The 11,003-nt window shown below is 31.8% G+C and overlaps 1 protein-coding gene across 1 annotated transcript; it reads right to left on the bottom strand.

The window, feature by feature from the left end:
• Window positions 1-1,021: 1,021 nt before the first annotated feature.
• LOC145579234 (S-type anion channel SLAH4-like) lies at window positions 1,022-3,515 on the bottom strand. Its single transcript, XM_081636479.1, has 2 exons — window positions 2,566-3,515; window positions 1,022-1,499 (listed from the first exon to the last, which is right to left on the bottom strand). The coding sequence occupies exons 1-2, from the start codon at window positions 3,463-3,465 to the stop codon at window positions 1,251-1,253; spliced, it is 1,149 nt and encodes a 382-aa protein (XP_081492605.1). The 5' UTR covers window positions 3,466-3,515; the 3' UTR covers window positions 1,022-1,250.
• Between the last annotated feature and the right edge of the window lie 7,488 nt (window positions 3,516-11,003).

The raw sequence follows: 11,003 nt of genomic DNA, 5'->3' as shown, positions 1-11,003 counted from the left end.
AAAAATGGAGTTAATCCACTTACTGATCATGGAACATTTTTACAATTACATGCTGATTAGCTTCTTTTTTGTTTTTTTTTGTTTTTTTTTTTTTTTTTTTGGTTCTCTACAATTAGAGTTACATGCTGATTAGCTTCCCCTCCTAGCTCTAAGCCAGCTTCAAGTATGCATCTCAGTGTCTCTAACTCAACTTAATGTCGAACCCAATTTGAAGTCCAACCCAATGTTAAACTCGGTGTCAACTCCAGTTTATGATTGTTGTTCTTTCAAGTTAACGTCTTTTCAATTTTTTATTAAGTAAAGTCTATGCTCTTCCAACTCAGGAGTCAGGACAGATTGAGGTAGTAAATATGACTATACATTTCAAGAGCACCTCGATCGAATCAAGAGAGCTTGCGAATCGTATGATTAGACTCGAGGCATGATACCAACCCACCAATGATGCATCCGTTTAGCAAGGGAGAGGTGATGGATGAGGAACGTCAGTATTCACAAATCACAATGATGTTTACTCGAGAAAGAATTCACAACCTTCACCGCATTATGATACTTTGAAACTTGAAAGTAGTACGATTATAGAGAGGCTATGAATATAATGCAATATAAATTGTTAGGCTTAAGCACAACTAAAAACAAAAGTAATCAGTTCAGTTCAGTTCCTAATTTCTTTGAGTTATATCTTGTGCTCTTAGAGCTTGTTCAGTCAGTTCATTTCAGCTCCAATCAATTCACTTAAGCTCCAATCAGTTCAGTTCAATTCCTAATTTCCTTATCTTATAAAATATTCATTTCAGCTCTATTCAATTCAGTTCAGCTCAGTTCAGTAAATCAGAACAGACCCTTATTTTAAAACATCATCTACGCATCAAATTTCCGTAAATCTCTTAATACACTTAAAATATAAAAAAATAAATAAAACAAAATGAAATAAAATAAATAAATGGAGTACTTAATTAGGCAAAGTGTCTACTTTTGAAGATCAATTTTTCATTACATAGACCTCCATTGATAATAATAAAGAATGAAAGAAAAATAAACCTATTGAGGGCATATAAAATCAATAACCGCTCTTGTCCTCTAAAACAATAATAATCATTTATTGGTACTTCAAAACCTCATGTTAGTACAATATTACACAAACATAAGGTCTAAAAGTACCAACAAACACTTATTATTATCCTAAAGGATAAGAATAAAATGTATATTTCTTCGTATATACTTTCTCGATCTGTATAAGCAAGAAAAGATATTTATTGGTTATTTGATTGAGTGCGGGTGAACAATTTGTTGACGTTGAAGGTAGTAAGGACCATTAAAGCAAGAGTGACCAAAATAGAAAGACTTGAGAGCACAAGAGCAAGCGTATGAGCAACACCATTCTTCACTTGTTGCGCATACTCAATTGACGCCAACGCTAGTAACGTCATAGGAAACGAATATGCCCACCACGCTATGTTGAACTTTCTCATCGATTTATGGAATAATGTTGGTCTACTTACCTGAAAGTTCACAACCATTGTCATTAATTTTGGATCACATGCTAGAATTTAAGATATTTATAATTTTATTATTGGTCATTTTTGAAAAGTCAATAGGAGAACTTTAGAGTACTAAGATAATTCTAAAGGATAGAAAGAAGGTAAAAAAAAAAAAGTATGTTTCTTTATACTTTATCCGAATTTTAATAATTATACTCCGAAATAGTTTGGCTTGAGTTATTCACATGCTAATTTCGACCAATATTTTTATTAATATATAACTTATAATTATTATTATTTGATAAAATTTAAAAAACACTTACATACCAGGATTTTTTCATAATTTATATTGTTAGATAAATTAATGTATAATGGGTCAAAATTACAAGCTAAGTCAACCCCAGCACAAATTTTAAAGTATTTGTAGTGTTAAATTCTTACTAAAATACTTTATAATACATAATAATATCACCAAATTATTTATCTATCAAATTCTTATAGTCATAAACTCATAATTTTTTTAATAAGTAATTTTGTAATTTCATAGTTAAAGTTGACTAATTGGATAAAACTACATGCTTATGGAGTAGCGACTAATGAAAATGAACTTTTTGAGGGACCATAATATGTCATTTTTGAGAAAAAGTCACGTACAAATTCTTCCACTTTCATGAATAATGCTTTACAGATTTGACGCTATCAATTACTTTAATATACACAAATATTTGCAGCTATTAATTAAATGTTTTAATTTGTGGGAGTACAACAATTTAGAATTATTCTCCTTACCCGCCATCAAATTTGAATAAAAAGTACGTACAAAATAAACATGCAAAGGTGCAAATGTAAAATGCATGAGAACTATTAACCCCAACTATTTATTTATCTATGGTTTCGTTAGTTTAATTCCCTTTTTTTTTTTTTTTTTTTTTAATTAGGCATTTTGTAGATGGGTTCGTTTTTTAGAATTAGATTATATAATTATATAAATTATAAATGGTAGAAAGAATTATAAGCATATGCAAATGTACATAATCACTCAAACAATTAAAATATAGATTGAAAAGTAAAATAAACAAGTTCTTACCAAGGACATGAAGAGAAACAAGGAGAGAAAGAATAGCATCTTGGAACCTTCATCAAATTTCCCATTTATAGAGCCCCAAGCTAAGCTCGCCATGCTTGGAGTCGCGATAAACAAGAAGAAAACCGGCCTTAGCATCATCGACACACCATTACTCCCTGGAAGTCTCTGATAAAGCGTGATAAACAACACCAAATAATGAGCCATTGCCAATGAGAACAAACACAAAGCAATCTCTAACCATCCCATGTCCACGGCAGCCTTAGCAGCCACCAAATTCGCGATAATTGATAGTTGACAAGTAGGGTTTGCCACCCTTGACAATAACCTCTTTCCCTTTGTGAACCATTGTCCATAAATTTTTATGTCTAGGATGATAATTGGAAGCACAAACACCCACCAAAGTAGTCGCATATAGATGTTATCGTGCATTGGTAGGTTAAAAGGTGAGGCTTGTAGCAATAAGAGGCATGACATTGAAGGTGCAAACAAATAGTTTACTCCTACATGGTGTAAAAACTCACCCTTAACTTTTCCGAAGTGATATATACATCTTAACGCGTAAAGAAAAGATAGTGAGATTAACATGCCTAGAGCAATTGACCATAAGAGTGTACAAGCTATTGATGGTAGCATGTGGAATGTAGCCAAATCGCATAAATGATGGTGGTGGTGGCTATTTTTGATGAATTCGATTAGGTTTTTCCATAGTAATGCTTGAGCACACAAGGAAAAACTTACTCTAAAATAACCTGCATGAAATTTAACTAATATGGTATTTACAAAATACTCATAAATGTTAACTTTGGTGTCTTTATTGGCATCATTATTGTTTGCTAATAACAACTTTGGTTGATCTATAACAATTTCTATGACAGGTTGAGAACTTGATTTGGGTTCCATAATTGTCTATTTTTGGTGGGTATGAAATAAAAGAAAAAAAAAAAGAGAAAAATGCGAGTATAATTATAAGAAATCTTATGGAAGTTCCACTACATTTTGTAAGGTGGTTCATGAAGTATATATAGTGCATCAAAAGCTTAATTAATTTTGTTGTGCGTGCAACTTGGGCAGATAAAGACACATGCTTTGATTATATTTTGTTAATAAAAAGAAATACAAAATAAAATACTTTCCCCGTTTCACACTAACTACATGAACTATTTTAATACACTTGCAAGTGAACTTTTTTGACCATTATCAACTTAATTATAGAGTACAAATTAAAAAACTATAGTTACCGTAAATATGTAAATTGTTAAATTAAGTTAAATATATCGATTACTCTCAGAGATAGGATCATCATAGCTAATGTATAATGAATAGTGTAAAAAGTGAAAACGACACGGATATATAAAACAGGTGAAATACTCTCTCACTCCCTATTTTTTTAACCCAATTGATTGTGTATGGTTTCGAAGACGCGTCTTAAAATGGAGCTATACCGAGTTAATTCCCCATATAAACAAAATAGGGGTATAATTTTCTTTTCAAGTATTAGTGGAGGGGTACATGCGTCTTTTCGTGTACTATTTGAGGGGTACATGTGTAATTTTCTCACCAAACAGTAAAAACAAGTTGCAAATAGTAATTGGATAGCTCACCAAAAATATTGAATAAATAACCACGCTTTTTCAATATATTTACAGACATGCCACCAGATTAACAAAAATTCGTTAATCTGACAGATAAACTTGTATTTGCCCCTTAAAATGTCTATATCTTTATTTCCATACATGTAAAAATTGTAAAAACGTAATATTAATAAAATTTTACCCAAAAAATTGCAATGGGCAAAAATAAAGGGACGGAGAAAGTATAAGATAGCATATAGCAACAAACATGGTACAAATGAAATAGAATGTCTCCATGCTACTAATCCAATGTAGTGGCGGCTGATAAAGGAGGGTGCTACCCGTATTGGACTGTATTTTAGATTTATGGTGATGAATAGTTTTTTCTATGTGGCTTTACAGTTGGGATTTATCCTTTTAGACCCTACCATATATCCACAACTTTCGTTAGAAGTATACTCGGTCATTTCCTTCATCCTTCCAACATAATATTAGGTCACTTCCTTCCGACATAATAATAGGTCATTTCCTTCCTCCTCCGTCTCTATATGACTATATGTATGCTCAATACGGAGAGTGTAAATTTTTTTTGTGTAGATGTAGGCGTGTGTTTAAAATGGATAAAATATGAGAAAGTTAAATTGCAATATTAACACTGGACATTTGGAATATCAACCGGGATTTAAATAGTGCAATATCTACAAAGTTGACAGATAAAGAACGTTCTGAGGCAAATTATATACTTGCAACTAGGGCGATTTCTTCTTTATAGTCATTTTTCAAATAGTTATTGTTGTATCAGCTTATGTAAAATTCTTTTTGTAAAAACAATCAAAATTAATGTATTAATAATAATAACTCGATCTTTAAATACTTTATTGCCAAATTTACTTGCTAACCCACTTCATAAGTTCATAAACCCAAGTTGTCAAGTTTTACCTCCCTAACTTTCTAAATCATTGAGCAAACTATACATAATTATCTGAAGATAATAATTTTCAAGGATTATGTTTTCAATATTGCAAAATTGAAATTTCATTATTCTGTTTTGGAATACTAGGTAAGATTGTAAGAACTGTCAAATACGAGTCTGAGCTGCACTCGTCACGAGAGAGTGCAAGTCCACCACTTTACAAGAGCAAGAAGGTTCCACCTCAAACCCATATGACAATGAGGGGAGTATCCCCTTAACCTTATATAGTGGTAGTAACTCTTGAATTCTTTCAATGTGGAATTCCATTACCACTACACTCTCGCTTTAGTCTCTTAGTGTGGGATAAGAGAATGCTCATATGTGGGTTGTTCATGGGCTCAACACTCTCCCTCACATTGAGATGTCCATAATTTTTTGGCCAGTATACTTTAGCCATTAAGGCCCAATCGTGAGATCGTGAACCTGGCTCTGAAACCATGTCAAATAAGGGTCTGCGCCGCACCCGTCACGGGAGAGTGCAAGTCCATCACTTTACTAAACCAAGGAGGTTCCACTTCAAAACCATATGGCAATATATGAGGGGAGTAGCTCAGTAACCTCTTAGCATTATATAGTGGCAGTAACTCTTGAATTCTTTCAATGTGGGATTCCATTACCACTACACTCCCCCTTTAGTCTTTTAGTGTGGGACAAGAGAATTCTCACATGTGAGTTGTTCATGGGCTCAACAAGTACACCATTCGAGTGTTTATGAATATTTTTGATTTCTGATCCCCTCTTGACTAGAACTAAACAAAGTTTATGTATCCGTCATTACTCACTAATGCGGAGGATATACCTAAATTTGTAGATAATAGGTAAATAAGGGGTTTTTTTTTTTTTTTTTTTTTTTTATTTTATTTTATTTTTTTCTTTATTTTTTTTAATTTTTTTTTTTTTTAATTTTTTTTTTGAGGGAAAAAAAATGAAAATTGCTAAGTACAAACAACATTTATTAGACACCTACCAATACTGAAATTTTTTAAAAAAATTTGTACTAGTATTAATTAGTCACTATTGTGCTTAATTTAATATATTCTATGATAATATAGTATATTTGTTTTATGATTATATTGTTAACATAAAGCTAATAAGGAGTCCAACATCATTAAATGGTTAAAAATTTAACTAATTATTTTCTACATAAATACCGGGGCTTTAGTATGTAGTTAGTGTTATAAAATAGGCAGCGTTTGTATTTATAGTGCAGAACAATAAATAAATTAAATAGTAAAAGCGAATAAGCAATAAATAAGATAGATAAAAGACACAAGGATTAAAACTTGAGATAAACTCATAAATCTATAATGACGTATTATATTTGCATCAAAAAAAAATAATGACGTATTATATGGTCAGTATAAATTGCTGTATATATCAACAATTGAGATAATTTAACGTGTGATAATTGTTAATTGATTAATTATCTTGTTTGAGTTGTTTTGAGCGTATGATTTAGACTAAAAATAGCATATCTTGGACCTCGGTCGTAGTCTTTGTAGCAAGTTGCGTCGACCTTAATTTTGGTCCCAAAGCCAATTGTAAAGTTGTGGAAATTTTATACTTGGTACTTCATACTTTGTAGTAGGCCACCAAATTCAAGTCTAGAATCATTCTTTAGTTTCAAGGATAAGATAAAAGTAAGTAATAAATCGATTATATAAGGCGAGGAGGAGCCGATGAGGACTTTATGTTCAAAACGAAAATTATTTATGGCTATTCGTGAGTTTACAAAAATGATTTCTTTTAAGTATATATCAACGTTCCGTCAAAAAAAAAGTATACATCAATACAACCCTTTTTCACAATCATTTAAATACGGAAATTATAAGTAATATATATATATATATAAAACAACGAAGTATAAGACTGTTTATTTTATTTAATAAAAACCATAGTATTATTTAGGCCATGTTCACTTCACCTTTAAATAAAAATATTTAGTAAAAAAAATTTGGTTCAATAAAAATAATTTCAATTCTATAAAAATCAGTAACTTTAAAGAAGAAATATAACAAATAATTAGTAAAATTAATTTCAGTTCAGTAAAAAAAAAATTCAATTCAGTAAAAATAATTTCAGTTCAGTAAAAATAAGGTGAAACGAATGTGACCTTATCGGAAAATATGTAGTAGTTTAATAAATTAAAGAGCTAATTAAGGATAAAAATCTCATCTATACTTAATATTTAAAAACTATAACCAAAAAACTAAGAAAGACACATGTCCTCATCCATTTTATTACACTTCTCTAACCATAGTGCCACATGTCATCTTACACTATTAAATTTTATTGCACCATTTTTTTTAATTCTTTCATTAAACTTATACTTAATCTTTCATACACACTTCATCTCTTCATCTTCATCTCTCCCCTTTAATTCAACCTTTTCCTATTCTCTCTTTAATTTTAGCCCTTCCACCTTCTATTTAAGCCTATTTTTCGATTAAAGTTCCATAATTTTAATTTCTTTAATCATGTTTCCGATTACATATTATACCCTATAATGACTTACTGGTATTTCTTCACTTATCTCTTAATACAATTTTATATGAATAACCCGTGCATTGCACGGGCCAGAAGGCTAGTTGTATTTATATTTGCATACCATTTAAGTGTCCGGGAAATAAAAAATCCAACAAATTGATAAACGAGAAATAAATTGACATACTTTATAGCTAGGGAAGTCAAATCAATGTGTGATGCATCTCAATATTAGAGAAGGAAATTTGCCAATTACAACCGGTAAAATTACCCATTTTGTGCGTTACAACCATCACTTTTTATTTTTGCAAAGTACAATAAAAAATACCAATGAACATTTTAAACTACAACTAAAATCCAAACTTTGGCCATTTTTTACCTGAATATGACGTTATTGATAACTAAAATCCAAACTTTGGCCATTTTTTACCGGAATATAACGTCATTTATCAAAAAATGATTCAAAACTAATATTGGCTCGGGGTTATCTTTTATATCAATAAATGATTAATGACGTTAGATTCTGGTGAAAGTGGCCAAAATCGTATTTTGGTTGTAATTTGAAATGTTTGGTGAATTTTTTTGTTGTAATGTGCAAAAATAAAAAGTGATAGTTGTAATCGGCAAAATGGATACTTTCACCGGTTGTAATTAGCAAATTTTTCATTAGAGAAAGGTTCACATTCATTCACTGAGGTTTATATATAGTAATAAAAACCTCAAGTCTTATTCAAAGACTACTAGTTCAATGTTACAGAGATTACTAATTAATAAATCTATAGTACAACTTCCTCGTAAAAAAATTGCTGAATTCAAAATTTGAGAATTTGTCATTCGAACAAGCTTCAATTCAGGAGATACTAAAAAAAATTAATTTGGAAACAAATACGCAGTATAAATTCTCTCTCATGGTTATAATTAATTTTATAACAAGCATTATTGATTTTCAAAGACAATTTTGAAACATATAATTCTCTCTAGCGGCGATGATAGTCATGATTTTTTATTTTTGTTTTTGTTTGGAATTTTTCATTACTATTAGGAGAGTGTATCTAGTTTTTTGCTAGGGTTTTTTCTCTAGGTTTCTCCTTGGGAGGGTGTAAAGAAGGCGGAAACAAATGCTAATTGAAATAAGAATAATTAAAGATATTAGTCATTGAAATAATACATTGACAAACATAAAATGTTAAATGGAGGAAGCATAATACAGTGTGTGATATCAGACGAAATAATAGCAGAAGAACTGTTAAGAACACCGTAGTTCGTAGAAGAAGAAGAAGAAGAGAGAGAATTCTAGAGAGAAGAAGAAGAAGATTAAAGAGAAATTTTATTAATGGAGAATTTAAGGAAATAGATTACAAAGAAAGCTATTTATATCAAGAGAAATAAAATGAGAAAACAGAATAAATGAGCTGGCAGACTTCTAACAACCACGCTGACGTGGCATAACAAACTTGGTCATGACAAAAGCATGATCTATTCTCAATACCCCCCCCCCCCCTCAAGAAGGACTGTCTGAAGACTGAGGTTGTAAGGCAGGCCATTCTTGAGAAGCAAAATTCTGTGCCAAGCCAATCCTTGAAGAGAGAAAACGATGTTGATCAGACTCCAATGGTTTAGTCATACTATCTACAAGCTGCAAAGCAGATCTAATATGCTTCAAAACAATCAAACCACTCTGCACTTTATCCCTAACATAATGTACATCAAGTTTTTGATGTTTACTTCGAAGTTGGTTAGTCTTTTCATGAAAAATAGGATTTTCTGCCAAGTAAATAGCAGAAATGTTATCACACAGCAGAGTGATAGGAGTGGGGATAGGAACATGTAATTCAGCCAATAACTGCTCTAACCAAACAATTCCATCTGTTGTTTGGCTTAAACTCCTATACTCAGCTTCAGTGGAGCTCTTAGAAACCACTTTTGGTTTCTTAGTCTTCCAAGTAATCAAGGAATTTCCCAAGAAAACACAATAACCAGTAAGAGATCTGCCTGTATCAGAACACATTCCCCAATTTGCATCACTGTATGCTGTCAAAACCAACTCTGAATTTGCAAGATAGAATAAGCCAAGATATAGACTGCCCTTCAAATACTTGAGAACATGAATTGCTGCTGAAAAATAAGGAGCTCTAGGGGCAGATAAGAACTGACTCAATTGCTGAACAACAAAAGAAATGTCAGGTCTTGATAAATTCAGATAAAGCAACTTCCCTAACAATCTTCTGTAAACTTCAAGATATAACAACAATTCTCCATCATGAACACTAAGCTTCAACCCTTTTGGTAAAGGAAAAGAAGCTGAATTCCAGTTCTCCATATTCTGATCTCTCAGCAAATCCAGAATTTATTTTCTCTGATTCAGGAGAATACCAGAAGTTGATCTGGACACTTTAATACCTAGAAAATATTTCAAAGTGCCTAAATCTTTAATAGTAAAAGTAGTATGCAGTGCAGTCTTCAAAGCAACAATAAGAGCAAAATCACTTCTAGTGATCAACAAGTCATCAACATATGCCACCACAATAGTGAAAGAACTTGGTCTTGACATAAAAAAACAAAGAATAATCTTGTTGAGATTGAGTAAAACCCCATTGAATCAAGAACTTACTCAATTCTTTATTCCAGCATCTAGAAGCTTGCTTCAAACCATATAAGGACCTTTTTAAGTTGCACACTTGGCTTGGTTGAGCTTTTGAATATCCAGGAGGAGGAGACATATATACCTCTTCATCAAGAAAACCATGCAAGAAAGCATTGTTGATGTCTAATTGTTGTATATCCTAACCTTTTATAGCTGCCAGAGCAAGAACTACCCTAACTGTAGTCAATTTGGCCACAGGACTGAACGTATGCATTGTTGTCAAAATCGCGATCCGGATCGTAGGATCGTACGATCCTACGATCCCATTTTAGCCAAACGATTTGGATCGGATGCAGAATCGCAGAGCAAGTAGGATCGCTGTCGGATTGGTCAGGATCGCACAGGATCGGTCAAGATCGTACAGGATCAGACGATCTTATTTTTCACTTAAATTATTATTGGGTTGTACAGGATCGGTTAGGATCGGATAGAATCGTGCAGGATCGGTCAGAATCGATTAGGATCGGTCAGGATCGTACGATCCTACTTTTTACTTAATAAAATGAGCCTAAAGCAATTAAACTTTTCTCTAAGCTAAGAAAATTACTATCTAACTACTAAAACTATAAATTTTACCATTTTTATGGCTTAAAAAATGTTATCTAATTATGTAGCAACCTTTTTATTACTCTTTTTATCAATTTTATAGGATCTTACGATTCTACGATCCGATTTTACCGATTCGATCCTACTCCTCTCACCGATCCAAAGTAGGATCCCGAGCCTGACAACCTTGAATGTATGCTTATAATCCTTGCCTGAAATC

The sequence above is a fragment of the Chenopodium album genome, chromosome 14 (genome assembly GCF_948465745.1).
Source record: "Chenopodium album chromosome 14, dcCheAlbu1.1, whole genome shotgun sequence".
NCBI lineage: Eukaryota > Viridiplantae > Streptophyta > Magnoliopsida > Caryophyllales > Amaranthaceae > Chenopodium > Chenopodium album.
This window is presented reverse-complemented; position numbering and strand designations above follow the sequence as displayed.